The 27,056-nt window shown below is 49.0% G+C and overlaps 10 protein-coding genes across 10 annotated transcripts; 5 read left to right on the top strand and 5 right to left on the bottom strand.

Annotated features, from left to right (window-relative positions):
• Window positions 1-1,116: 1,116 nt before the first annotated feature.
• UREG_01777 (uncharacterized protein) lies at window positions 1,117-2,217 on the top strand (the record flags this gene model as incomplete). Its single annotated transcript, XM_002542215.1, has 2 exons — window positions 1,117-1,474; window positions 1,700-2,217. 2 exons carry the CDS (start codon window positions 1,117-1,119, stop codon window positions 2,215-2,217), a joined length of 876 nt encoding a protein of 291 aa, XP_002542261.1.
• Window positions 2,218-3,090: 873 nt separating this feature from the next.
• On the bottom strand, window positions 3,091-4,581 carry UREG_01776 (uncharacterized protein; the record flags this gene model as incomplete). The annotated part of the gene is made up of 2 exons (XM_002542214.1): window positions 3,091-3,618; window positions 3,679-4,581. The coding sequence occupies 2 exons, from the start codon at window positions 4,579-4,581 to the stop codon at window positions 3,091-3,093; spliced, it is 1,431 nt and encodes a 476-aa protein (XP_002542260.1).
• A 1,216-nt stretch (window positions 4,582-5,797) lies between these two features.
• On the bottom strand, window positions 5,798-7,128 carry UREG_01775 (uncharacterized protein; the record flags this gene model as incomplete). The annotated part of the gene is made up of 4 exons (XM_002542213.1): window positions 5,798-5,815; window positions 5,868-5,900; window positions 5,961-6,587; window positions 6,646-7,128. 4 exons carry the CDS (start codon window positions 7,126-7,128, stop codon window positions 5,798-5,800), a joined length of 1,161 nt encoding a protein of 386 aa, XP_002542259.1.
• An 801-nt stretch (window positions 7,129-7,929) lies between these two features.
• Window positions 7,930-9,919, top strand: UREG_01774 (uncharacterized protein; the record flags this gene model as incomplete). Its single annotated transcript, XM_002542212.1, has 2 exons — window positions 7,930-8,814; window positions 8,861-9,919. 2 exons carry the CDS (start codon window positions 7,930-7,932, stop codon window positions 9,917-9,919), a joined length of 1,944 nt encoding a protein of 647 aa, XP_002542258.1.
• A 959-nt stretch (window positions 9,920-10,878) lies between these two features.
• On the bottom strand, window positions 10,879-15,095 carry UREG_01773 (uncharacterized protein; the record flags this gene model as incomplete). Its single annotated transcript, XM_002542211.1, has 2 exons — window positions 10,879-14,785; window positions 14,830-15,095. The coding sequence occupies 2 exons, from the start codon at window positions 15,093-15,095 to the stop codon at window positions 10,879-10,881; spliced, it is 4,173 nt and encodes a 1,390-aa protein (XP_002542257.1).
• A 2,328-nt stretch (window positions 15,096-17,423) lies between these two features.
• Window positions 17,424-17,795, bottom strand: UREG_01772 (uncharacterized protein; the record flags this gene model as incomplete). Its single annotated transcript, XM_002542210.1, has 2 exons — window positions 17,424-17,638; window positions 17,666-17,795. The coding sequence occupies 2 exons, from the start codon at window positions 17,793-17,795 to the stop codon at window positions 17,424-17,426; spliced, it is 345 nt and encodes a 114-aa protein (XP_002542256.1).
• A 528-nt stretch (window positions 17,796-18,323) lies between these two features.
• Window positions 18,324-20,982, top strand: UREG_01771 (heavy metal tolerance protein; the record flags this gene model as incomplete). The annotated part of the gene is made up of 3 exons (XM_002542209.1): window positions 18,324-18,377; window positions 18,440-19,578; window positions 19,650-20,982. 3 exons carry the CDS (start codon window positions 18,324-18,326, stop codon window positions 20,980-20,982), a joined length of 2,526 nt encoding a protein of 841 aa, XP_002542255.1.
• Window positions 20,983-21,806: 824 nt separating this feature from the next.
• UREG_01770 (uncharacterized protein) lies at window positions 21,807-22,430 on the top strand (the record flags this gene model as incomplete). The annotated part of the gene is made up of 1 exon (XM_002542208.1): window positions 21,807-22,430. The coding sequence occupies one exon, from the start codon at window positions 21,807-21,809 to the stop codon at window positions 22,428-22,430; it is 624 nt and encodes a 207-aa protein (XP_002542254.1).
• Window positions 22,431-23,100: 670 nt separating this feature from the next.
• On the top strand, window positions 23,101-25,478 carry UREG_01769 (repressible alkaline phosphatase; the record flags this gene model as incomplete). Its single annotated transcript, XM_002542207.1, has 3 exons — window positions 23,101-24,610; window positions 24,690-24,950; window positions 25,360-25,478. 3 exons carry the CDS (start codon window positions 23,101-23,103, stop codon window positions 25,476-25,478), a joined length of 1,890 nt encoding a protein of 629 aa, XP_002542253.1.
• A 184-nt stretch (window positions 25,479-25,662) lies between these two features.
• On the bottom strand, window positions 25,663-25,950 carry UREG_01768 (uncharacterized protein; the record flags this gene model as incomplete). The annotated part of the gene is made up of 1 exon (XM_002542206.1): window positions 25,663-25,950. One exon carries the CDS (start codon window positions 25,948-25,950, stop codon window positions 25,663-25,665), a length of 288 nt encoding a protein of 95 aa, XP_002542252.1.
• Window positions 25,951-27,056: the final 1,106 nt, after the last annotated feature.

Here is a 27,056-nt window from a genome sequence, read left to right as displayed (position 1 = left end):
AGGGTTCCACAAACACCGCGCTGCTCCAGGTGCATTGCGTGCTTCGGGAGCGAGAGACTGGAAGGATTTTCAAGACGCTTGAGCTGTGAAAGACTGGTGGAGGACATGCATTTGAGCCCCTTTAGGCCATGCCGATAATATATGTCTTAGAAACCCGTCAGGTATATTTCTCTGGTGACCCAAGACTACACTCACAGGAATTTGCTCGTTGCAAGGGATGGCGGAAGGAAAATAGAAAGACGCTATCAGCGGTTCTTTCTGAAGCCAGCACAGATATTACTGCGTGCGGCTTGTCCACTCTCGAACAATGGTGAATCTTGGAGGAGTCGGGGTCTTCCGCGGTCCCGACCCACTAGGATGCGTCAAGACATACATCGCCAACCGCTGCAGGGACCCGATCGACTTCCTTTTGCGCGGTGGCAACCCAATTGAATTAGGGGAATTCTTGAGTACTCTCCAGAAAGAGGAAATGGAACCTTGTCGACAAAGTAGCCATTCGAAGAGGATGGCGCATCGTTTGAGGACTTAGGGTGAGGCGAAGAGGAGAAAGTGCAAGAGATATTGATGGGCAGAGCCCAGCATTGGTTTAACTGAGACATCTCGTTGGTTTGTTATGGAGAGATATCCTTCCAGCGTTGCAGCGCTTGAAGCATGCTCTCCGAGGAGTCAGCCTTGCAGCAAGAAGTTTCGAAAGAAAGGAACAATACTCCATACAGAGTACAGTTACCCAGGGGCTCCAGCCAGCGGACACTGACAAGGTTTCCAGAATGGTTAATGGAGAGCCCGTTTGTTCGGAGGCAAAATAGCTCGTTATGCCAGCGCGGAAGACAACAACTCTGTGCTTCCGGGTGGCGTAGAAACAAGCTCCCATCAAGCCTGACAAAATTCCCGTCCAGATCTGGGAAATCTCAATCACTGGTGTGTGCTTGTGCAAAGATCGGTACGGGACAGCCACATTGTTAATCCAACCCCAACGCTCTTTGCTCCTGCGATCAAACGCTGGTATTATTGGCGGATTCTTCCTCAGGCTGCTTGGGGTTTGGGGGGGGGGATTAACCAGGTACAGCAAAGATTCACAACAACGGACGGGGTGGTTCTTCCGTGCTCCCGTGGACGATGGCTTTTTCTGCAGAACTCGAGGCGGAAAGCCTACGCGGAGTAGGTTCTGGATCGGGCCGCTACCAAGAGCCACGGATCGAAAACGATGCATGGGACGGCGAGTCTCAGGTCGATGAGTTAGCGAGGTTAGGAGCCTGCATCTCGGTTCGAACAGCCCGTCCCGCGTCATTTGCACTGGCCTTGAAGGTCAGGAAACAGATGATGAGTTTTGCTCGATTCCGAAGCTGGGCATTTTCGAAATCAAGCCGCTTATCCAGATTCATCGTATGCATCCCGTATGCAATCCATTTCCAGTCTTTGCGGCTAGAACAGAGTGACTCGGTCGTCCGGAGATGGGCTGAACACACCTCCAGGCGTAAGATCTTTGGGTCACATGCGCAGGGTTTTCGCATTTGTCGAAGCCGGACTGCTCTCGCACAACTTCATCGGCGCTGATCTCGTCTGGGTGCTGGGGGTTTGACAGGTCAACTTCGGGGATATGCCCGTGGGAAAAGAAAGCAGTGCGAGGATTCATGTCCTACTCTGTATTGGTGAATGCTTATCCCGGGCCATGGCCTGCGATCCAAACAACGATGAATAGGAAACCGGTTCTTCAAGCAGCCATTATCACCCCGTGCCGGCTTGGGCTTGTGGAGAAAAGGCACCGCGCAAACGTGTGAGGAGTTGGATGCCACTGAGATCCCAAAATCGACACAAAAAGCCCATGTCCGGCCAAGCACAACTCAACCAAAAAAACGAACGAGTGGGCATGAACACCGAGACCTGCCATTCGTTTGGTTCTGCGGTCCAGCTCGACGGCGTCAACCACCCTTTTTAGCGTGCATCGACGGCTCAGGCCAGAATCATGGGTTCGTGCCGGGGTTGTACGGTTGTACACAGAGTGTTTTCGGCGTTTTTTCCAATGCATCCAAGGGAATTTATTCATGCAGATGTGCCGCGGGTCCTTCCAGCAATGAGCATCCAATGGGCTTCGCACGGCTGCAGTGTCTTCATGCCGTCGATTCGGATGGCCCTACAAGCAATGGTGACTGTGCCGTGCTCTCGGTTGCACTTGTGGGAGCGAGTAGATCATCTCTACAAATATCCAAAACGTGCTGATTGGAGTACTTCTTGGGAAGGAGGAACAGCAAATCGGGACAAGCGGTGCAGGCTATCAAGGGTTTTTTTCTGGCCCATCGAGAGTGATGAAACGCCATTCTGGCTTCAGCCCTGCAGAGCATCCGCGAGAGTCAAGAACAACAGAAGCCAGTTCAGGGTTTATTCTACCTGGTCAAAAGTTGTTTGACAAGACGGGACCTCACATTGAAACTTGCCACGAGGTTGGGGCCAACGGCCAAAGTCTTGTTTCAAGCTATCTCTTAAAAAAAATTCCGCTGGGATAGAATACAAAACGGTTCCAACTCTAAGCTGATCTAACTCCCTTGCCTTCCATAGGGCGCTGGCCTTAGAGCACCGTTCTTCGCCTCATATTCGTTTTTATGCAGATGTTGAGTCATATACGCAGACCACTGAGGGGAGGCTTCGATCTTCACAAGGGAACTAGAATGGCTTCCTCGCCCCCCCTGGATCATAAGAAAAGAACCATTATAAAAGGCGAAAACTAAAAACTATCATACAATCAGTACAAGCAAGAAATGACGTATTATCGGGAGTGGCCGTATCCATCGTCAGTTCATCCATGAAATGCTAAGAGACCTTTTAACACACGCGCTGTCACAAGGCAATCGGCCTTTAGATAACTCCAGAATAATGCTCCAAGTGAATCCTCACCACTCCGGAATTGACGGGCCATAATGTCAGAAATCAAATACGAGACCCCGTAGGAAAAAAAAATAAAAAAAAAAAAGCAGTATACCATGCATCTGCAGAAAAGTGACGTTTGCAAGCACAAGGGAAAAAAGCAACTCCAGAGGCCAAAGCTGGGGCGGGAATGGGGCAAAAAGGGCTCCCCTTTATCCACAAAAGTCAAATTTACATGAATGGATTGAAATCTGGGCTAATCGCCTGGCCATCCAGGATAGAATAATCGGGGATCAGCGCCTGCTCTCCAGTACCGATGGTATGATAGAAGATTGGAGATTCAGGTGGGAAATCAGTACAGCCTGAAAGGTAGCTGAGATCATAACCCTCGACAGCAAAATTCATCTCAGGATTCGGTGGAGACAGCGGGCGCTCCTTTGTCGTGTAAGATGCCTGGGTTGTAATGTCGTTCAGATTTTCAGGATAGCAATGATTTTCACCCGCTTTCTGGGCCTCTTGGAGGGCTCGTCTGAACCTCGCTGCCTTCCTGGCTGCACGTCCGCCTTTCGCTCCTGATCGTTGCCGTTGCGGCGCCGGGTGCTCAGACTTTGTGGTCTTCTTGTGAATACCTGGCATCTTCCTGTACCTAGTCGTTGACTGTACGCCGTGTTTGACAGCATGTTTGGTGAGAACCCAAACGTTTCCAGATCTCTTTGGCGATCCTCCAGGCGAAGAGGCTTCACGGACTGCTTCGAATGCCTAAAAACCGTTTAGTGAACAAAAATGTGCGACGCAACCATCACAAGACGCAAAACTTACGGCGTTCATGGAAAGGTTATGACGAATGCTGTTTTGCCATCCTTTCGAATCGGGGTTCTTCGCCTTGTTGGTGTGCTTCTCGAACCATTCGTAGATCTCTTTGAGAACCATCTTATGACCGGGAGCGGACATTAGTGCTTTCCAAATCAATCTTGCATACGGCTCGTCTGATGTAATGCTATCCGTATCTGAATCATCTTCGAAGAGCCCAAGCCCAATATCCGGAACAGAACGCGGTTGAAGAAGCGGCTGCGAATCTCCTAATGGGCTGGACGCCATCGAATTATCTGCGGTGAAGGACGAATACATTGCACTTCCAGGCCGTGGGGTTGAGCTTTTGAAAGATGGCCGAAACCCGGCTGAGCCTGATATATCGTACTGGGGGTGAAGGACTTCGCTGTCGGGAAATGATGCCGGTGAATTCGGCCCATATGGCTTGCGCGCGGCGTGGAACTCTTTGAAGCCTGCAAGATGCTCAAGATCTTGGAGGGCAGGAAACGGGTTGATCAAGTCAAATTGGTCGCAATTCTCAGAGAAAGTGGACTTGAACTGGGCTGGCGACGGGATGATAGTATCGGCGACCTCCTGAATGTCGTGATCAAAGATCCCGAAATCACTGTAAAATTCATTCTGGTCGAATCCCCACGCATACGTTTCAGGAAGCGTATCGGACATCGATTGCGAAAGTTGACTTTTTGAACCGTTCGTTAAGTCAAGCATGTTGATGGGAAAATACGGAAATAGAAGTTCTTCCAGACAAGTTTCCGGAGCTGAGACGGCTTCCAAAGGGTATGAGCGTTGTTGTGGCGACGGTTTTCCATTCAGATGCGACGCATCCAGGGGAGTATAACTTGTGTGTGCCTGCACATTCTGGAAGGAGTGAGACATAGGAGCTTCCTCCATCCTGATATTTCGCATCACTGGACTGGGACAAGGTCACTTTGTCCAGGGCTGTAACCAAAGCGGTGGGTGGGGTCAACGGATTCTCTGAATGTGTGACTAAACTGAGAAGTTGTTTAAGAACAGGGCTTGTGAGACTAAGTAAAGGAGAGACACAGCAGTTTTCCGCAAGAAAATGGAGCGTCAGCCGGGGCAAGTTGTTGAAACAACTTACAGGATAGGACAGGCCACAAGGATACATGCTTGCTCCCCACAAGCTGTAGAAGGGGTGAAGAGAAAAGGAGCAAACAAAGAATTAATATCCAGATGTTAGACTGAGATCCAGTATAACATAGTGTTTAGCCTGAAGGTAAAGCCCTTGTGGAACACAATCCGCTGCCCATACGTAAGGCCAACTATCATGCAAGGGTAGCCAAGATCGGCCTCTGCAGTAGCGTGGGAGAACGGGGAAGGGGGTAGAAATGTGTCAAGCTGCCTAGCTCACCTTAAAGTGATGCTAGATTGGGCGCGGACGGGAAGCTGCATGAAGATTGGAAATCCGCCACCAGTTACATTCTGCAGAAGCATCGTGGTCGGTGGCGGAGGCCCTATAGAGCGGGCAGACAAAGCTTCTGGAAGCCTGATTATTTCTAGATCTTCCTTTCCAAAACCAATAGGATCTGGCGTGAGAAGAGGCACATGTGTCGAATTCCAAAAATCGCTGGCCGCTAGACCAGGGCGAAGATCCCAATAGAATTAATGTTTTGAAAGCCCGATTCCCTTCCGGTGGAACACGCACCCAAGAATTAAAATGAAGGTAGCGTCTTGCTCGTACCCAAATACCCAAGCAGCCTAGCGACAAATAGAGGCAAAACTGCATTTTTGACGATGAACTGATATCATAGGATGAGGGAATAAAGTGTTGCGCGGAACGATATTGAGCAATTACCTGCGACCACGAAATTGAATTTATATTGCGGGCCAGACTTCCTGACGGAGTTACTGAACAATAATATGTATATACCCTGGCGCGAGTCGATAAACCTTTCGATGGCGGCGAAGTGACCCAACTGTTTAAATATACCACCACGAGAAAGAAGATAAGGAAATCGGGCCGATATTCATAACCGGCATCTAGATATTTCTGTAAAATGCCCAGCCCGGGATGCCGTAAAATGGTGTGCGACATAATTTCATCTAACCAATAGAGTACTGGATAGAGGAAAATTAGACAATGGGTTCATTTGCGGTAGTAAATCTATGATTCTGTTAGGACTTCATCTCCATTTGACGGCATTGATGAGGCATACCTTTTTGAACTGGAAGTGCAGCTGTAGGATGCCCTAAAAAGATAATCCATATTAGAATAGCGTTTGCAAAAAGGGTAGCTACTCCCTACTCACCTTTTCAAATGTACTTTTAAAACCTCTTTCCCGCTTTGCGCTGTAGTCCCATTCTTTATCCACAATCCTAAAGGCAAGGTCCTCGTATGGCGGGCCTGAAATGAAACGAATAATGCATGTATCCTCTTCTCCAGCGGGAGCAAAAGATTGTCCTCGTTTCCTTCCATGTTCACGTTCTATTCGATAAGTTGGGGCCTTCGTCTTATCGATAAGGTCAGGATAAAAGATATTGAATTTGTACCCTTGAACAACTTTCGGCGGCGGGTCATCGTAGTCGTAGTGGGTCTGATTGTATTTGTTCCATTCGTAACCCATCTGAACACGGTTAAAATACCGTGGTTTCCGAGGCCGATATTTATTAGCCCAGGCTGGCTTGCTCGTGGTACTGACAACTTCTTCTCCAGCAAAAATTTCTTCGTTCTCACTAATACCCCTAGCAACTTCTCTTTCGTAGAGAGCTTTGGTAGCTTGGGAGAAATCTTCGTTCGGAGTTGACAGAAAGCGAGGGGGGATTGCTGCTACAGCGGGTGTTTCTTGAATATGAGAAGCGGCTTGCATTGGTTTATCTGTCGAACGATGGCGTAGCGGCACAAATCCCATTTTCAAAATCTTCTTTCGGTCGGTCGCCTAGTACGATATCAGTATGGTTACGTGGAAGGATGAAAATGCAAATCATGAAGCATACCACTTGGGAAAGGAATGACTGTTCGTCAAGTATTTCAAGCGTCTTATCTTGAGATTGAAGTTGTAGAAGAGGCTCCGGATCTAAACTACGAAATGCTCCCTTTTCTTCTGGAGCTGTTGTTGCGGTATCAGTGCCTTCATACGGCGCAAGAGGGGAAAGCTTATATTGCACGCTTTCCGCTTCCTGTCGCTGCTGTTTCTGCAATTCTTCAACCCTGCCTTTGATAACAGCCTGGTACACACGTCGTAGCTTCGCACGAGCCTTCCAAACGGTCAAACTTTTCAACAGATGCTCCCAATAATCTGTGTCGATAGGCTCGTTTGAGTTCAGCTTCTTTCTTATTTGAGTCTCGAGCACGGCTAGTTCTTCGTAAGATTTGGGGCTCAGTAGTCTATTGATATCGGCGGCAACGGAGCTGACTGCCCTATCTTCGGGTGCAGACGATTCTGAGCGTTGTCTTCGATCGCTGCAAATCACTTTCATAGTCTAAAAAGAGCTTCTGTTAGCTGGGACACACTACTTCAAAATCGATTGACGAACCTTCCAGTATTCCCGGTTCTCGACGTTGGTTTCAAGTTTAAGAAATGTCTCGATATCCTGTTCGAGGCTAGCTAACTGTGAAATGGAAAGTCCTTCAAAAATACCATCCGGGTTAACCAGGTCAAGGTCCGAATCCGGAATTTCATCGTCAAGAGGATTTCTAGTGGGATCGATAACGCGCAGGGTAATTGTAAGCCAGTCGATGGGTTTCGCGCGGCCTTCTTTAACTCGTATTTCAGCTTTCTTTTTTGCCTGTCTAAGCACAAAATCGTCTTCTTGTGCTACCCACTGCCGCATCTGTTCGTCTTCTTGGAGCTGGTTCAAGCGTGTTTGTTCTTTCATGCTCCATGGCTGTCGCGACTCTTCCCCACGCGGTCTTCCAGGGTTGTTCCGATCGACGTGGCGAATCTTTTCGGGGCGATTCCAAGAAGGGGACTGTGATCGTCTCCTCTTCGACCCAGAGTAATCGCGATAGGCAGAGGACATGTTTGTGGATGAGATGATGCTGATGCTGAGTTGCCTCTCAATCGTTCAACTGCTGATATCCGCCAATCAGTTCTGATCGGGAAACTTAAACGAGCTCGGCAGAGCTTCCATCTTTAGGCTCCAACCACATGTTGAGCCTCACTTCTCTCATAAATGATAAGAGTATCAAAACACCAAGCCAGAATCATTTTTATTCATATTTTTTGACGTATTTTCTCAGTTCGGCCTTCCTGGGAGCTATACTTCTTGGTTTTCAACATGGCGGTAACGTGGAAGAGGCTGCCGCTCGAAGGTCATGAATCATGCCCCTTCCTCTACGTCAGCTACACTTTTGGCTCGAGAGGCTACGAGATCTTTCTCACGGACCTGGCCCATGTATGGAGCGAATCTCTGAGTCGCAAGCAAATCTTAGCATATGCACTTAAACAAGACACAAGCATCGATCCCAGCCAAGATGACGACCAGTATTCGGTCCTACTTCAAAAAATCAGCGACGCCCTGAGCGGAAAAGCAGGGACCACACTCTCTTTACGTGGACATCGAAATAGGGATGACCTGAAGCTATCCACAGAAACGAAGCTGCCGACACCTCTAGAGCCGCTTGTTTGGATAATTAATCTAACTCGATCACCCCAAAATGTGTTTACGAAACAAGTGTTTCTCCCTGTCATTAGAGGAGCAGCTAACTGTGAAGCCCGGACGCAGTTACTTATTGAGAAGCTAAAGGAGAAGGATTGGGCCCTCGGAAAGTTGTTTGACAAGCTAGAATCATCGGGGATTAACCTTAACACGGTATTCCCATCGTTGACCGGCACGCGACATGGTCGCAAGGGATCTGCATTTTCACAAGCAGCAAAATTGATCAAGGGCATCGCTCCCTTCGATGAAAATACCTGGCATTTACAATCTCAGGAGCAGAATTTGAATGCTCCCATAGACGAGACTATTATAAGGGAAATTGCAGCGGCCGACTCTGTGCTTAAATTGGACGCGTTAGAGAATTCTAGCGGTGACTGGTGGACTAAAACTTGGGACTCTGATCATGCCATCACAAGTCCTATTACTTCGCGGACGGAGGCTGCAAATAAACAATTAACTAAATCAACGGAACAGAATCAGAATGAAAGTGATGATGAGTTTGAGGTATGCAACTCGATTCGGTGCTTGAGGGTATAACTAATAATGTCAGACCCGTGAAACGCCCCCACGGCTTAAGAAGCCTTCTAGGCCTGCTGATGCTGCGTATAATAACAAGCAGAGGGCACAATCCGTTGGAAAAGGGAGGATCAACCAGTCAACTGGAAGCTCAGAAAATGAGGCTATATCTCCAATTCAGTCGCCTCCTCCGCGGGAACAAGTCAAAAGACCAAAGATAGTCGGCACTATAAACCCAAAAGCGTCTAAAAAAGGGTCTCGCGCCGACTCTACCGAATCTGATACTCCGTTGTCACCAAAGAGGTCACGAACGAAGGGGAAGGGACTTGGGGCCATTGGTGGCAGAAAAATCAAAACTCCAGATACCAAAAAGCCGCCATCTGGGATGTCCGATGCTTCGACAGAGTCAGATATACCCGCCCGTAAAGACGTCGATAAGCCTTCAATACAAGAAGAGTCAACAGAATCAGAAGCCGATCAAGACCTTACGCTGCGCCCAAATAAACGACAAAAGCTAAGCCCAACAGATGATGAAGAAAGCGACAAATCCCTCCCCAAACCGATGGACAAGGCAGCTAAATCCCGGCCTAAATCCGGCCTTGGGCAGATAGGGGGAAAGAAGAAGCAGAAGAAGGAGGATCCAAAGACGGAGAAAGGACAAACGTCACAAGCGAATGTAAGTGACGAGGAACGGACGCATGACCGCGTTGAAGCATCTCAGGCTCCAACTCCGAAACCAGCCAAACGACAGAACAAGCTCGGGATGATTGGCGGCGGCAAACCATCTCGGGAACGGACGGCAACCCGGGGCCAGGACAAACCGCCGATAACCTCACAGGGGGATGTGCCTACCGCTGACGAAACATCTGACGGCGAGCAAACTAAGGCTTCTGTGCAACGTAGTCGGGCTAAGAGTCCAAAACGCTCAAAGTCCCCGACACCAGGTATCAAAACAGCTCCTCCTGCTCCGAAGAAAGAGGAATCTATTACAAAGACCGAAACTCCAGACGAGCGAGCAAATCGAAAGAGGGAGGAGTTGAGACGACAACTGGAATCGAAGGCTGGCCCTACGAAGAAGAAAAGACGGTTCTAACAAATCGGTACATTGCTCAAATATTTTGGCCTTTAGCGAATCTACCTGCCGCTCTATGAAGCATTTGGATTACTTGCATGTACTGCCATTTTTTGAAGTGTTGTTTGTTGTATTTATGCCCCATCCGTCAGTGGATCGGTTAATCCACCAAATCATCGCTTGTCCATTGAACTCAGCTTTGAGGCTGATCGTTACATAACTAGCGTCAGGTTGGTTAATCCACAAGCGCGCGATGTTCGACGTCTTCATCGGGCAAAGGTGGAAGTCGACAGTAGTCATATGAATAATAGCTAGGTGCTATCTGGTTGTACGGCTACCCAATCTTGGGCTTGAATATGCAAAGACTGCAGCGCAGTCTGTATGAAACATGGCTTTCGCGGTCTGGATACTGTACAGGACTTAAAAATGTGCGTGTGTCACCAGCTTCCAGGCGTCAACAACTCTCAACAAGGCAAACAACTAGGCCCAACGCTTTGATATGCACCATAATAGTCAACTCAAGTTTAGTAATCAGAGTCGCAGCAGAAATCAAGGCAGGATATAAGAATTAATAGTAACACAGGAAGCAAACAGGTCCAAGTCACTAGGCAGCAAGAGGCGTACTCATGCAGAATGAGACCCAATTGTCCAGGCGAATGGGGAAAATAGAGGTAAATGCTCCGCGTATCAAACCGTACTATATGCTTTCAGACTTAAAACGGGAATAAGGCGCCGAGGCATCCTGCAGAGAAACCGCCTGGTGGAAAAAGCATTGAATGGTTGAATTTTGAAAGCGGCATGAAGGGAGATGAAATGGGAGAAGATCAGAGTGCAAATATGAATAAGATTGCCCTATCGACATTCGTCATGTAGTGAATCAATGCGGTACGGAACCTTCCTTGGATGTGGAAGAAGTATGGTGTACTCCGCAGATGGCACGGGATAAGGCAATAGTCCAAGCTTGTCCTCCAAGCAAAGGGCTATCCTACTTTCCCTCTCTTGCCGCCCCTGAGAATATTCCCCCTGCCCCTTCTGGCATTGGTGCTGGGAGTAGTGCTGTTGCTCTGTTTTCTTTCTTGCTCTCCCGGCGTGACTAGCCTGACTTTCTTTGGAGAGAGCACCGCCGACGCACTGTTACTAGATATACCCGGCCCCGGCGATGACGCAGTAGATCCGCCGGCGGCGGCGGCGGCACCAACCCCCAACATCCCCCTGACGCGTTCAACCGCTTTACTTTCCCCTGCATTCCACGAATCACGTTTCGCAAAAGGCGCGCTTGGACTACGAAGTGATTGCATGTCTCGTGCTGGCTTCCTAGAGGCATTGTTTCGGTCTCGTATGGGGCCTGGCCCGCAGTCATGCCCGCAGCCGGGAGTAGCGCAGCCGCCTTCACTAAATGAGATGTCACTAAGCCATATTATCTGGCAGGCTAAGTGTGCGCCGTGACCACATCCTTGGCACCAGTACCATAAAGTAAGACCTTGTGTGCCTGTTGTGTTGCGAGAACGAGGCCCAATCTCTTGATTATGGGGCATTGGAGGGGTGGAGGAGTGCGCGCTTATCGGGATATTGTCAGGAGGGGGCTGTGCATCCGGATACGAAGACTTGGGTTCAGGTTCGGAGTTGAGCAAAGCAGACGCTTGTATAATCCACTCTTCTGGAGGCTTGAGGCTCATACAGAGTGTACAGGGCGATTGTGCGACATTGCAACGATGGCACCGTTTATTGTCCCGTACCGGATTATCATAAGGCTTGTTGCATTGAAAGCAATAAACATTAATAAAAACATCCTTTAAAGCATAATCGTAAACGGCGGGGTACGTCGGTGCACAATGACGGCGGACTTCAGCAGCCTCGACAAACATTTTGCGGCGTAAAAGCTGTTCGTTATATGATTTAAGTATCAACTCTCGTTCCTCGTAAGGAATAATGCCATCAAGCGAGCGAAATAAGATGTGGAGTTTGTGCAAAAAGTGTACGGCACTAGCAAGATCAACAATGCTGCCAGAAGTATAATACCTGACTGCCTCTCTTAGCATTGACTGTGGGCTCCATGGTGCGGGTGCAGGTTTAACAGCAAGAGGGAAATCGACGATTCCATTAAAGAGTCCTTCATAAGGATCAGAATGTGTTTCGTGATTTTCCTGGCCGGTAAATGAGTCCGAAGGATCCCCCATTAAGCTCTCCTCGTCAGAGGCACGAATGGGGGATGACTCAGCGAAGAATGGGAGAGGAATGGGTGGCCGTTCAAGGTGTATATTATCCGGATCCGAGTGAACAATTTCGAACGACATTCCGCTCAAGGATGCATCGCTGCCATTTCTTTCTCTCCCTTTACAGGGAGAAGAAGTATCCTCACGTTCCGGGATGCTGTGCAATACGCTATCCCCAACTGCAGACCATGGGCTATCACCTAAGTTAGAGATGTCCGTTTTTTTTTGAGGAGAGGTAGCGTCATCAGCAACAGATTTGGCCCGTTGCGAGCTATCTGTGGAAGCTGAGAACATAGGAAAACTTTCCGCAGAGTCATGCCGGACATAATTGACTGGCTGGGGTGGTCTGCTGCCCCCCTGAGACAGAGCTTCGAGCGATAGTGCACCTTTAGAAATCGGTTTATAATCGAGTAAAACTGCATTTTTCTCATCCACTGGCTGATCATAATCCGGGCCCTTTACTTCATCGCGGCGTTCAAATCCTCCATCATCCTCTAGCCTCCAATCAGCACGACGAGCAATTGCACGCGGTGCCGAGCGGTGCCCGTTAACAAATAGATCTTTTTGGGCAAGTTCACGCTCTCGTAGCCCGTCAGGTGACAAGCTTCGGGGGGAAGTACGAGAATCTTTCGCCGACCGAGGTTCCTTTCCTTTCGCTCGATTCGAATTATCATCAGGTGTGGGTGCATGGTTTGACCATTTTCCAGAACCCAAAATCGAGGGTGGCAGTGGTTTAAACCTTGGGGATTCATCTCCTGGTGAGTTTTTGATCTTATCACCACCAAGCTCTCCTGCAGGTACATCAGGGATAGGTTGGGCAAGCGGAGTTGTGATATTCGAGTTTGTCTCAATTTCTGGGGTCACCAGGGCTTGAGCTTTGGCTTCAGCAACTTTTTCAAATAACCGACTTGCAGGTTTTCCTGCCAGCGTCTCCTTGGTTATACGCCTCTTTTCGCCAATTTGTCCATCCGTCTGGGAAAGTGGCTTGTTGGAATCAACATTGCAGCCATCTTTCTGTTCCCTCGCGCGAGAAATAAGTTCCATGGAAACAGCATATTTCGCGACTCTCCACGTCTGAGCGAGCTTATGCAAACCCACACGCTCGGCTTGTGTGGCATTATGATCAAAGGTATCCAGAAACAGTTTCACCCTCGCTGGCTTAACTCCTTGCTTAAGATGATTCGTTATTAAAGACGAATAGTTTTTGGCGAGATGTGCAAAGATGTCTTGATCAATCGTTGCACCGGATATCTGCCCAATTACTCCGGTTTCACTCGGTTGATATAGTCCACTTTTGGCAACAGCCTTTTCAAGGGGGACGATCTGCGGTAATTCTTCTTCCGAAATTGAGGATGTACCGCTGAGAGACTTGGACAACCGAGAATATGATATCCTGTTCGATCGCTTTCGATTAGAGGTTAGTGGAGGGTCATCTGCTGCAGTATCTGTAAAACTAGCATTCTTTTCATTTGCACCAGAAATGGTATCGTGCCCAAGAAATTCTGCCAGGCTAAAGCTGGTACTTGGTTGGCGCCTCCTGGGCCGTTGACGGGCGAATGCGATACCGCCATTTGGATTCCACGTTACAGCACAAGCCCTCCGCCGTTGAATTACCTGAGGCGCATGGCTCATGTCCGCTTGGGTGAATATCCCATCACTGTTAACAGACCATAGAATATCGCTTGAGAGCCACAGCATGTCCGTTGCTGACCGGGTGTAATGGTCGAACTCCTTGAATGGAAGGTGTGGCCGCCGGAAATCCCACAGATGAATTCGTGGATCTTCTTGGTCATAGGCTGTTATGATCTGGGTCGACTGCCAGTCTCCGGTGTCCGTATCGTTTCCTGCCCACGAAGCAGGACGCCATCGGACATTTGATATGGATTGCGGTGTCCGAAGCTGAAAGCACGGTTTCTGTCTCCGGTCAGTGGATGAAAAATCCCAGACTTTGATGAGGCGATCTGCGCTGCCGCTAACCAAATGCTTTCCGTCTGGGTGCCAGTCGATCACCGAGCAAGCCTTTTCATGGGCATTTATTTTCATCAAGGGCGCGTTCTCTTTGCGTACGTCCCAGCGTTGGATGGCACCGCTATCAGTAGCTGTGGCGAATTCGACCCCATCAGCAGGCGACCACCGGACATCACGAACCGCTTCACTATGTCCATTGAAGCGGTGTTTGCTCCCAAAGTTCATAACTCCTCTTCCTCCCGATAACGCACGAAGGTCCCACATCCGGATTGTTGCATCCTGGCTCCCCGATAGAAGCCATGCTCCCCTATGAGGATTGAATGCCAGCCTGTGAACCTGGCGCGTGTGCTCCTGGAACCGGCCCAATTCCACACTTGCACGGTTCAAATCAAAGACAGAAATTCGTCCATTGGTAGCGGCAGTTGCAATAATTTGATCGTATTCCCCATTAGACCACTTAACGTCCTTTGCGGCCAATTGATCCTTGTATTTAGACGATAGTGCCGCCGGTGAAGCATTATGAGTCGCACAATATCCAATAATAGCAGAACGAATATTGACTTCTTCAGAGCAATGGTCAGGCGTGACCCTAATAGTTTTCAAGATTTCTCGGCCGGCAAGGATGGCGTGGGTGCGTTGAGGGGATACGTCGAGAGCAGCGATCGGAATTCCGGTTTTGTGGGATATTATCGGCGAAGCTCCAGCCCTATGAAAGCAAACACAAAGTCAGCAATGGTTACTTTCTCATACCAGAGTAATAGCCCAATCCACGAGAGAGCATGATTGATAAAAACTGACGTGGAAGACGCATGCTTCACATCGGGCGTGATAGGGATAGCAACCCGCGGTGAGCTCTGCTGTGGACTTGGCGGCCGTGATCCGTAGAAAAAAGGGTGCGCAAATCGCACAAAGGCGCTTGTTGCTTTAGTCGCATATCTCTGCGGCGGTAGAGGAGGGGGAGCAGGAGGCAGTGGGGGTGCAGGGGGAGGAGCTTGATTGCGGGTAGAATCTGCCATGATCTCAGGTTCTCTGGTGGCGAGGCGGCTGGCGATAACCGATGATCCATTCCCCCTCCAGCTGCATCGATGGAGACACAGCTTGTCATCAGGATGAAGCAGTGCTCAGCATCACGCGCACCTGTGTTCCATGTTGAGATTGTTTCTCGTCAGTTGCAGCAGCTGCGAAGTGGTGAGATGTGATTAGTTCCCGCAGTGTCACTTTAGAGTTCCGCTAGCGACGCTTGGCGCTGGGGAAGCAGCCATCCATGTGATCTTGCTGTCTGGCCGCTGCTGGTGATTCGTGAACCGGCACTGAGACACTCGAGTGGAGGTTGTCCCAGGGAGCGGCTACTGGCTGGTTCTGTGGCATCTAGAGCTCATCCAGTGCTGACTCTCGACCCTGCGCTTCGTTTGACAATGCTATGGGGTCAGTTCTTCATCCGACAGAATGTTTTGAGTGACGATGCAGGCTCTCCGACTGGAATACGGGAGGAAATTTTAATATGCCAGTTCTTCAGGCCCCCGGGTTGGCAGAGCTGCTCTGATTCGCAGCGGGATGATAGCTGCACCGATTTGGATGTCTGTCCTCCGTATGTAACTATAATTGTGGAGCTTGGAGACTCGTTGCTCGCATCAAATATAGCCATGGTTGTGATGCGCAACCACCCACGTTCTTCGGAGCTGACAGGAAAGCAAGTCAGAGATCCTGTACGCTGTACTCTGACACGAAATCATCAAATCTCGGTTCAAGAGTCTCATCGATCTATATTGTCTAGATTTGGACTAGATCTCTAGATCTCCTTTTGAGTCAATCGTGCGCACCAAGACCTTCAGTCTCAACTGCTCTTCTCAACATCCCTTGTAATTTGAAGATGCCAAATGAGGGATACTAAGCCCGTACCAATGGATTTCGAGTGGAGATTGGCAAGGGTATCAAGCAGTTGTCCCGCATTGTTATACTTCCCCTTTTACGATTACTTTTTGATTATATTGCTGAGGACTTGAGACCGTTCCGTGAAGCTTCCCAACGAAACCCCAAACTCCTCCACACGAGTGTGCAGATCAACTCGTATTCTGAGGTCGACAAGAATGTCGCATCTGTGACCTAATTTCAAGACCTCAATATTGTTCGGTTAATATCCTTGTCTTAAAATGCTAGAAGCCACGGTAGACGCGCTAGAACCCTCGAAAAATGAGGTCTTCACGAAGCGGTTATCGATGCACAATTTTCTGCACGCCGATTTCGAGTGATATCATAGGGGCAATGATGTAGAGAAATCGATCTGCCTGACGTGTCATCCTCAAATCCGCATAGGTTACCTCCATGTGGGAGTGCTCTGGGTGCGTTTTGTTGGTTTGCCCAGATTCCTGTTGCAAGAACCACCAATCGCAAGAATCATGTCCCTGCAGTCAGGCGGGAAGCGCACGATTCCTCGATGGAAGGAGTAATTGCGCTCGAGACCGAGCGGTCGACAAACCCGCAACAAGTCTGACTCTGAGACCTGGCATAGTCTTATGCCTGCCGTGCCGGACGGATGACACAGACCACAGCTCCAAAAAGAGCAATTGCACAGCTCAGATGTCGTTGCGAGCCAAGCACAATTGGGTTGACATAAGCATCTCTCCCAAAAAGCTTTCAAAGGCCGTGCATTTGCTGGTGCGTGCCTGATTCCATATAACAGGGCAAGCGTGGGCCAGGATGGGATATTTGCTGTCAATCCCTGTAACAGTCGCATTCTTCTTCCCCAGGTCCAGACCATATGCATGCCGACACATACATTTTTTTTTGCTTTTTATGTTAGATTTCGGCCCCCCCTGACAAAATGGCAGCTGGGTACCGGGTACAAGCTGCGGGCATGTGCTGTGGGCATGTGAACAAGGTACCTTGTACTTCCGCTCCCACATTAAGGATGTGAGCCCTGTGCAGCCGTGCATCTAACCCGCCGAAATTCTGCCAGTGGCCAAAGGTTGCTTCACCGCCCAGGGAAGCTACGAGGAGCAGAGCTGGTTCCAATGCAAGACTCACCGCCCAGAACAAAAAACCAAAAAAACATCATCGCTGCGTAGGCTGGTGTGGGTGGATTTAATTGGGAGAAGGCATGAGGAATCTGGTTTCAGCATCTGTGAATTGGTGGATTCTTGATTTTCAGTAAAAGCCCTGGCTTCCCGTCAGCAATTGATGTGAAGAAAGGTCCCTTCACCTTTGCCACCAACTGCTCCATTGCTCAACTGGTGATCCATATTTGACTTTTCTGGGATCTCTCCGCGCCAGTCAGAAGACCAAGATTGAGTTGGAGCTGTTTTTAAAAACATCACTCTCCAACCTCGAGACGCCACTCACTTCCTTCATCCACGTCTTCTTCTTCTGTCTCGCCTGTCTGCCGTGGACTTCACCTTTGTGCTCTCTTGCTGTACTACCATCCCGCAACTGTTGTCACCTCTGTGACGTTGGGTAACTACCTCCCCGCCCTTTTCTTCGCGCTTTCCGTGAATCCTGGACATGGAGAACTTCACTTCTTGTTTTTGAACCGACCCTGGCCCTGATCCTGATAACCTCACACCTCTGCTCTTCCCGTCAGCTTTCTAACCTTCACCTTTCCTCTCCAGCATTTCCTCTCGCTTTTCTACTCCAGGGTCCGTCTCCTTGCATCTCTCGACCTGCAGCTCCTGGTCCCCTTCACTCGCGCTCGTTCCAAGCGATATACGCATTTCGGGCATTGCGTTCATGTGCTCTTGACACCGCCTTTCGGTTCCTGTCATTCCCTGTGTCAATTCTTCAGGTCGATAACTGTCGTTTGCTTGTTTCGGGCTTTTCATTGATTTCCAACCACGCCAGCTCGTGCCATGGAAACGGCCCAATTGAAATAGCGTTTGAAGAAAAGGAATACTGGGCTCGACAGGGACATGGAGTCCACCGTTGGCATCAGTGGCCTGCGGGCTGAGATCGACAATGCAGAACCCATCAGAGAGATTTGCGAATTAATGCAGATAGCTTCACCCATAATCATCCTCGCCGTCTTCGCCATTGCGTTTGTAGCGAACTCGATTATATCTGCCAAAAACATCAAATCCAATGCAACGGTAACAACAGGGCCCGGTGGCAGACCTCTTCCTAAACGAATGCGGAGCGCGGCTGTTATCACCACCCGGTTGGCTCCCGAGTTCTCACATATCACGAAATTGGCTTTCAAATGGCTGTCGATCGGTATATTATTGACATTTCTCGGCGATGCGGCCCTAACCATGATGCATGTGATTTTATTCCGTCAAGAGCATTGGTGGGCAGGGCAGTCCGTTGTGGTATGTTGGACCTAATCGAGTCCGCCTAGCACTCACTATCAAGCTGTTAACCTCGTTACTAGATCTATATCGTTGGTTCCTTCTTCACGTGGACCATTGTGTTGGTATCCCTGGTAGATACATCGCCGTCTCCGACCTTTGCACAGCTGTATCCGTGGGTGCTAGCGGTCCCCCTGGAAGTAGTAATCCTGGCAGCCCGCCTCACTCTCTATACAAGACCGCACCATGAACCCGCTATCGGGGATCCACGTGGGGGCCTTTACAGGAAAAATATCACCGGCTGGGAATTGACCGAAGTTAGCATCGCTATTGTTCGCCTTCTGGATTTGGTAGGCATTGTCCTCCTGTATACGTTTTGCTCAGTCGGATGGATGGCAAATAGGAACGGGGAGGGTGACTCAACAGAAACAACAAGGTTGTTAAGTTCCGGAACGGGTCTTAACAATGGCATGAACGGCAATGGTTATGGATCATCACACCAGAATTCTAAACCCCATGCCACCAAGCCCCCTGAAACAGAGGCTGCTTGGGTTCGACCTGCATCTGTTCCTTCAACTAGCTGGTGGGAGTATCTCAGTGGATATTCCATTTTCTTCCCATATCTCTGGCCATCAAAGTCCCGCCGGTTGCAGCTGACTGTGATTTTTTGTTTCACCCTCGTGGTTTCGCAACGGGTAGTCAATGTCCTAGTGCCACACCAAATTGGTATCATCATCAACGCTCTCTCTAAATCTGGCGATGACTCGGAAGCGTTTTATATTCCTTGGGGAGGGATTTGCCTATATGTCTTCTATCGCTGGCTGCAGGGAAATCAGGGCTTAATCGGCTCGTTGCGGTCATTTCTCTGGATCCCGGTCAGTCAGTATTCATATATGGAGCTTTCAACAGCAGCATTTGAGCATGTGCATGGCCTTAGCTTGGACTTTCACCTCGGAAAGAAAACTGGTGAAGTAATCTCAGCCTTGAACAAAGGAAATTCAATCAACACGTTCCTGGAGCAAGTGACATTCCAGGTATTGCCTATGCTGGTTGACCTGTGCGTTGCCGTTGCATATTTTGGAATCGCTTTCGACGTGTATTATGCCCTGGTGGTGACTCTAGTCACGTTCATCTATCTTTATGTGACGGTGCGCATGGCACAATGGAGGGCTGAGATGCGACGACAGATGGTCAACGCCAACAGACAAGAAGATGCAGTTAAGTAAGTGCAATCCCCATGTGCAGTTGTCGATGGAAACTAGTAATTTTAACGTGTGATCTTTCCGTTTACAGGAATGATTCCATGGTCTCGTATGAAACAGTGAAATATTTCAACGCCGAGCAGTATGAGTTCAACCGTTACCGCGGTGCCGTGACAGACTTCCAGAGAGCAGAGTATGAAGTCTTATTTTCACTCACATTGCTGAACACCACCCAAAACACTGTGTTCATGCTGGGCCTGATGGTAACATGCTTTATTGCTGCATTTCAAGTGGCCTCAGGTGAAAGGGAAGTCGGCCAGTTTGTTGCTCTTTTGACATACATGGCTCAACTTCAAGGACCATTGAATTTCTTTGGCACGTTCTACCGGTCCATCCAATCAGCCCTAATCAACTCAGAGCGAATGCTTGAACTCTTTAGAGAACAACCAACCGTTGTTGACGGTCCTTCGGCATCCAAAGTGGCCAGTTGCTCGGGTGATATCAAATTTGACAATGTTAAATTTGCCTATGATTCCCGTAAGCCAGCATTGACTGGGTTGACTTTCCATTGTCAGCCAGGGACTACTACAGCACTTGTAGGAGAGTCTGGCGGTGGCAAGTCGACAGTGTTCCGTCTTCTCTTCCGCTTCTATAATGCTACCTCAGGCAATATCTTAATCGACGATCGCCCCGTGGACACCATTACTATCGATTCGCTCCGGAGCCATATTGGCGTGGTGCCTCAGGACACCGTTCTTTTTAACGAAACGTTGATGTACAATCTGAAGTATGCAAACCCCCTGGCTACTGACGAGGATGTGTATGCTGCATGTCGTGCTGCTAGCATCCACGATAGGATTCTTACATTCCCAGACGGGTATGAGACAAAGGTTGGGGAACGTGGCCTTCGATTGAGTGGCGGTGAAAAACAGCGAGTGGCTATTGCGCGCACTATCTTGAAAGATCCACGAATCATTTTGCTCGACGAAGCTACAGCCGCACTTGATACTGACACAGAAGAACATATCCAGGGGGCGCTATCAACTCTATCTAAGGGCCGCACAATGCTTGTCATCGCTCACCGTTTAAGCACTATAACTACAGCAGATCAGATTCTTGTGCTTCATAACGGGCAAGTTATTGAAAAGGGAACGCATGAGCAATTACTGTCGATGAGGGGTCGATATGCCAGCATGTGGCGAAAGCAAATCCGAGCTCAACGCGCAGCAGCAGAGGCTCAAGTGCTACAAGTTCGTGCAGAGCGTCTTCGAACTGCGTCGACCGCAGCTGGAGGCGATGATAGCTCAAGCCAATCGGACGAGGACCACCCCAATGGTGACGAGACTACTGACCCTAAACCAATTCGGCCGTCTCTGGGTCAACGATCGTCTAAAATCTCCGATGCAAAAGTTCAAAGCCAGTGAATACTTTGATTTATTTGGCGATTAACACACTAGTTCAGCGGGATGTGGAGCAAGGCAAAGGTGAGACAAGCGATGTGGTGAGGGACGATTTCTACTCCATGCTGAATGCAGATTACGTCCTGGCATTTACCAAGGGTCATCATCGGAGGCGTCGAGGTTACTTTTCATTTTCTTTCTTTCGTTACGGAAAGCCTTTTAAAAGCACTGGAATGAAGTTATGAGGTATCCTTTTAATTCGATATGTCTTTTACTATATCCTGATGCGTTCTGGCCCCTAAAGTTATTTTTCCTTCTCTGGGCGGGACAGTTTAATATTAATTTCATTATTTTCCCTTTACATGTTTCCGGGGGGGAATGGCTGAGGGCATTAGAATTCTAGAATTCACAGTTGTTAGAGTTAGCTAGCGAACAAAATGCATCATTTAGGTATTCCATATGTGCTTGTCCCCTCGACTTTCATCCAAACAAGCCAGAAACTGCGACATTCCACTCGCGACGCCGCCACACACCTCGACCGCCACGCCAAGCAAGGCGGAGCGGAACAAGGCGCGCCAAGACATCAAGGCTTGGATTTCAACCGTCAGAACGCCGTCCGATCCCCATGCAACGTCCCACCATCTGAGAACAGGGCCTTGACTTTCTTTATGCACCGCAAGACGGCGAAAGTGCAGTCAATTGCGCGCTGACCACCACGCCACGCATAATTTTTAATTTACCCCGGTTCTCACACGGTTATTTTGCCGCTCCATCGAATCAGAGGCATCAGGGACCACTCGATCATTTCGACACAATCGCACGGAGTTATCTTGTCTCGCATCAGGATCATGCATTCTCCGTCCACTCAACTTCTTCGAGTGATGAGGGCCTCCATTTCCTCGTCGGGGAGAGCGATTTCGCGGCACGCGCCGTTCCGTCAATGCCCCATCTCCCAAAATGCCACCGCTCGCTTTTCTCGCACGATAACCTCTACGGCGGCGACGCATTCCTCGAAAAATAACAACGGTGAGACGAAACCGTTTCGGCTGCCGCCCCCACCGCCATACGGCCGTTCAGAGTTCACTACCGCGGATTTGAAGCCAAAGTCCCGCTATCGTGGACCTCCACCGCCCGAAGACCCGCGGACTGACACTGGCACGCGTACGGATCTTGGTGCACTGGACGTTTTGTCGAATGTTGCAACGCCGTCTACAGCGATTGATGCTTGCCTAAAAGACGGATTTCATTTGAACAATGGCGTCAAAATCACCGGTGGAAGTGGCTGTTTGTTGGTTGACGGCGAGGCGTTTACGTGGAGGCCGTGGGACGCAGCCGGATATGGCGCAAAGGCAATGATGGTGAACAAGCATGGCCAATGGGAGGTTCCAGAGGAAGCTTGGGGTGTTCTGAGCTTGGTGTGGCCGAAACCGGGTAAGTCGAATACCGTCATGTCAAAGTGTGCTTGCGGGTGAAAAATAGATACGATGCCTTCCTTGTCCGTCGTGCTGATTTTTGCTTGATATTTTCTTCTGCAGATTTACTTATTCTCGGTCTCGGTGCAACTATACGTCCCATATCGCCCAAAACAAGGAATCATATCAGTCAACTTGGGATACGGGTTGAAATCCAGGATACAAGGAATGCGGCGGCACAATTCAATCTTCTTGCTACGGAAAGAGGCGTCCGGGAGGTTGCTGCGGCGTTGATACCTGTAGGATGGACTCGTCTTTGAGAGGACGGAGGTTGCCAATGGCGGAATGATTGTACATGTATCATTTACAGGTAGTACTAAGCGAGCGCTGCATTGTTGAGCTGGAATGTATTTTATAAAGGAATACCTAAATAATTCCGCTTCTTTTCTTCAGAGGGTGAAATGTGATAATCAGATCAATTGGTGTTATCAAGTGATCAGCCACGGCTTGGCGCGAGTGACTTGCGAGCAAAACGGCGCAACTTTAAGCTGCTTTCAGTTCCAACGTCTCGGTCCTCAGCACAACGTCAGTCTTTCCAGTCTCTCGATTCAATCTCACGCCTCCCTTACTATGTGGTGACCTAGTGCCTCTCGTTTATCATAATAAAGTCCCGCTGGGGCGCTGTCACAGAGTCTAGGCTCTCGATTTCACTTGAAGCCGTGTCGTCATCATGTCTCGAAACGACCCCTTGCTTGTCCAACGCCCTTCCTCCGACCACTCACCGGAACGAAGTGACGCCGAAGAAGATGCCCTTTTAACAGGAGAGCGAACTCGTCGCAGTGAGAGTCGCCGGGGAGCAACATTCTGGCGCGAGGTTGGATTGTTCTCGTGGGCATTAATTGCAACCGCTGCGGTCATCGTCTTAGCCGTCGTTTACCAGCATGGACAGTCAACCGGTAGGCGTGAAGGAAGATGGGCGCCTGGCGAGAAACCTGAAGGGAAACGCAACTTGGTATTCATGGTATCCGATGGAATGGGCCCCACAAGCTTATCGATGACACGAAGCTTCCGACAATTCCAGAAAGACCTTCCAATCGATGATATTCTTGTGTTGGATAAGCATCACATTGGACAATCCCGAACAAGATCATCCTCTAGCTTGATTACAGACTCCGCGGCGGGCGCAACGGCGTTTTCTTGCGGGAAAAAGAGCTATAATGGTGCCATTTCTGTATTGCCAGACCATAGCCCATGCGGGACCGTCCTAGAAGCCGCAAAGGCTGCTGGATATATGACAGGCTTGGTGGTTACAACAAGAATTACGGATGCCACCCCCGCATGCTTTTCCTCCCATGTCAATATGCGTTCGTATGAGGATCTAATTGCCGAACATCAGGTTGGCGAATACCCTCTGGGCCGTCAAGTCGACCTGATCCTTGGAGGAGGGAGGTGTCATTTCCTACCTAATTCCACGTCCGGCAGCTGCCGTGGTGATGATAAGGACATCGTGCAGCTAGCAAAATCGAAAGGTTTCTCTTACATTGACAATCGTGATGGGTTTGATGAACTCAAGCTGGGCAGTGCCGCTCAGCTGCCATTACTAGGCCTCGTTGCTGAAAAGGACATTCCATTTGAGATTGACCGCCGATTTGAGAATGATGTATACCCTTCCTTAGAAGAAATGGCTCGCACCGCCTTGAAAGCGTTAAGTGATGCTACACGCAACAGTGACAAAGGTTTCTTCATCATGATTGAGGGCTCCCGCATTGACCATGCTGGCCATGGCAACGATCCTGCTGCTCAGGTCCACGAAGTTCTAGCTTATGACAGAGCCTTTGCCGCCGTGCTAGAGTTTCTGGAAAATGATTCGACGCCTGGTGTTCTTGTCAGCACATCAGACCATGAAACCGGAGGTTTAGCCGCAGCTCGACAGCTCCATGAGTCTTATCCTGATTATAAATGGTTCCCAGGCGTCCTTGCCAATGCCAGCCATTCATCCGAACACCTAGAAGCCAAGCTACATGATTATCTTGACAATGAGGGAAATTCCGCCTCTGCGGATAAGAAACGGGCCTATATCCGTCGTGAGTTCCTTGAAAAAGGGCTGGGAATATTCGATGCCCAAGATAGCGAGATTGACCGACTTATCAACCCCGGGGACCAAGTACCTGCGGCTTACGTTTTTGCTGATATCATCAGTCGAAGAGCACAGATAGGGTGGGCAACCCATGGTCATTCCGGTAAGTCACTTCATCCCGCAGTACATTCTCTTTGGTGTTCTTCCAAAGCATCCATCTAATGCGACAACATTTGCGATAGCTGCCGACGTGAACATTTATGCTTCTTCTCCACATGATGTCCTGGACCTTGTTGGAAACCACGAAAACATCGAAGTTGGCCAATTCTTGGCCAAGTATCTAGACTTGGATCTAGGCGAAATTACCAGAAAACTCCGAGATACGGAGACTAAGCCGCATGCCGCCAGCGAAAGATACGCTTGGATGGGTGAACCGCTCGCCGATGAAGTTGTCGTCGACGAACTTGATACTTATCACGGTGACTTTAAGAAGCGTAGTCTTGGTAAGAGAGGCGAGACGATCGATCCTATTGCTGATGGAGGATGTGGATGCGGAGCGAAGCATTAAATACGCCCTAGTTAATTTTTCTTTTTGTATGTTTATTCCTTCCGTTGCGCTCAGAATATCTCATAGAAGTATACTATGAGAGTTAAAGTCTTTTCTTTCGTTACATCTTTTCCGGTATTATATCCTACCCGAGCGAAGCGCGGGGCGTTCATGCATGGTTCCAACAACTTTTCCTTTGGGAATGTGGATTCTTAGTTCTGATACATAACCAACATTCTAGGGAGATAGAATATGAATTTAATATCAACGGTATTCCCTTTTCGTTTAGGACATTGTGTTCGCTTAAAACACCATTTCCGTCTATTTAAGGGCTTCTAATGTTCTATGCTGCCTGTTAATGCCAGAATCCAAACCCTCCCATGAAGACGCCGAACCCCGCCTCAGACTGGAAAGGCACTCATGGCTGACGTTCGATAGCTTCAGCCAGATGACAGATGACGAATTCGGCCACCACCCCACATAGCATAAACTTTTTGCCAACTGACTGGTTCAACCTCCTTTTTTAGTCCAAAGCTGTGCTGAACGATCCCTGTCAAAGACAACGCCGCATCTATGAATCAATCCATCTCTCTGCTTTCCTACAACCCATATCCAAGAAGATGAGAAGGCCATAGTAATAAAGGGCAGACATGGGACAGGGGAAAGATTCACGTCCTACCCCCCGTCCCTACAAAAAAACAATTCGCGCCCTCGAAGAACATTCTCTCTTGATCCCTCTGGACACAGACATCGCACGGGTGCTCTGAATAACGCGGAGCAATGACGTTTCTTTGCGACGGATTGCAGTTGGGGTTGAGCTCGAAGGGGATGTCGAACCGGCTGCGTTCCCAGGGGTTGTTTATCCGCTGGAGTTGGAAGAGGACGTGGTAGCAGTTGTAGGCTAGGGTGTAGTTGGAGTGGTTGCAGGTGTAGAAGATGCGGTGGTAAAGGCACATGGCTTTCCGAGACCGAAGGGGGGTTGAAGAAAGGACGGAGAAGTTTGGCTGGTTGCGCGGAGATATGGGTTTTCTCCTGTGGTCTTGAGAACGAGGTTGCCCTTGATTCCTCGGGTTTGGGAGCAGAATCCAATTGCTAGCAGAGGTAAAGTGATATAAGGAAGGATGAGATTCTCCAAGTTTAACAGCAAAACTGCTCAAAAACGAAATCTGCCTGAGGAACGATGATTTGAGAATGTTAGAGAGAATGTGTTTGATATAGTGAAAGGACAAGCTGAGGACAGCTTGATGAAAATTTGCTTTCGGAAAAAGCCGTGATCAATCTGATAATATTGACCATGATCTGAAGTAGAAAAAAGGGGGGAAACAGGCTCGTGACCTAGACGGGCAAAGAGGTTTTATATGGCTCCCAGCACTGCTTGCGCATCCTTTACTAGAATAGGAACATGTGTATCTAACAAGGTAAAATATTGGATAGCAAATAGACGGGTACAGTTGCATTGTAACCATAGTTCATTGATGCATAGTTGCAAGAGCAAGTGTTTGGGCTTGGTTTGCTTGGGTGTCTGGATGACACCAGGCTGCAATTCCACTCTCTTGTTCTGTTGTTGCCCATAAATAGGAAGCTTTAAAGTTGAGAGGACAGATCAAAATTGCCCAGTGATAACATTGCTGATACATGGCACATCTGTATAGATTGTAACTCGGCTGCACAAGTGTGGAAAACAACAGATCCAAAAAGCAAGAAGCAACTCAAATTGATTCTTCTTGCCATTTGGCTCCAACATTTGATTCATCAAAACTCTTTGCTTGCTGTGAGCAAATAGCATGGCAAACAACTTGCCAAACAATCGCATAAAGGGGAAAAATGGGGATCCTGGAAGTAAGGTATGAATGCTTTGCAAAAGAGAAATATGTTTTCACCTATCGCAAAGTTGGTCAAACGACTGGTCCGTCCGACGACAGCAATGGCAAGACGATGTGAGCGTCGTGCATCCTTTCGAGCTCTTTAATAATCTGGCGTTGTTGCAAATACCTTGTGAGTGCACGGGCATAAGCATGCGGTCCAGTTGGAGCATTGGGATGTTGGCGAGAGAGATCGATAC

This window comes from Uncinocarpus reesii, genomic scaffold, assembly GCF_000003515.1.
Source record: "Uncinocarpus reesii 1704 scaffold_1 genomic scaffold, whole genome shotgun sequence".
In the NCBI taxonomy this organism is placed as follows: Eukaryota; Fungi; Ascomycota; class Eurotiomycetes; order Onygenales; family Onygenaceae; genus Uncinocarpus; species Uncinocarpus reesii.
Note: the sequence above shows the minus strand (reverse complement) of the source record. Positions and strands in the feature narration are given on the sequence as shown.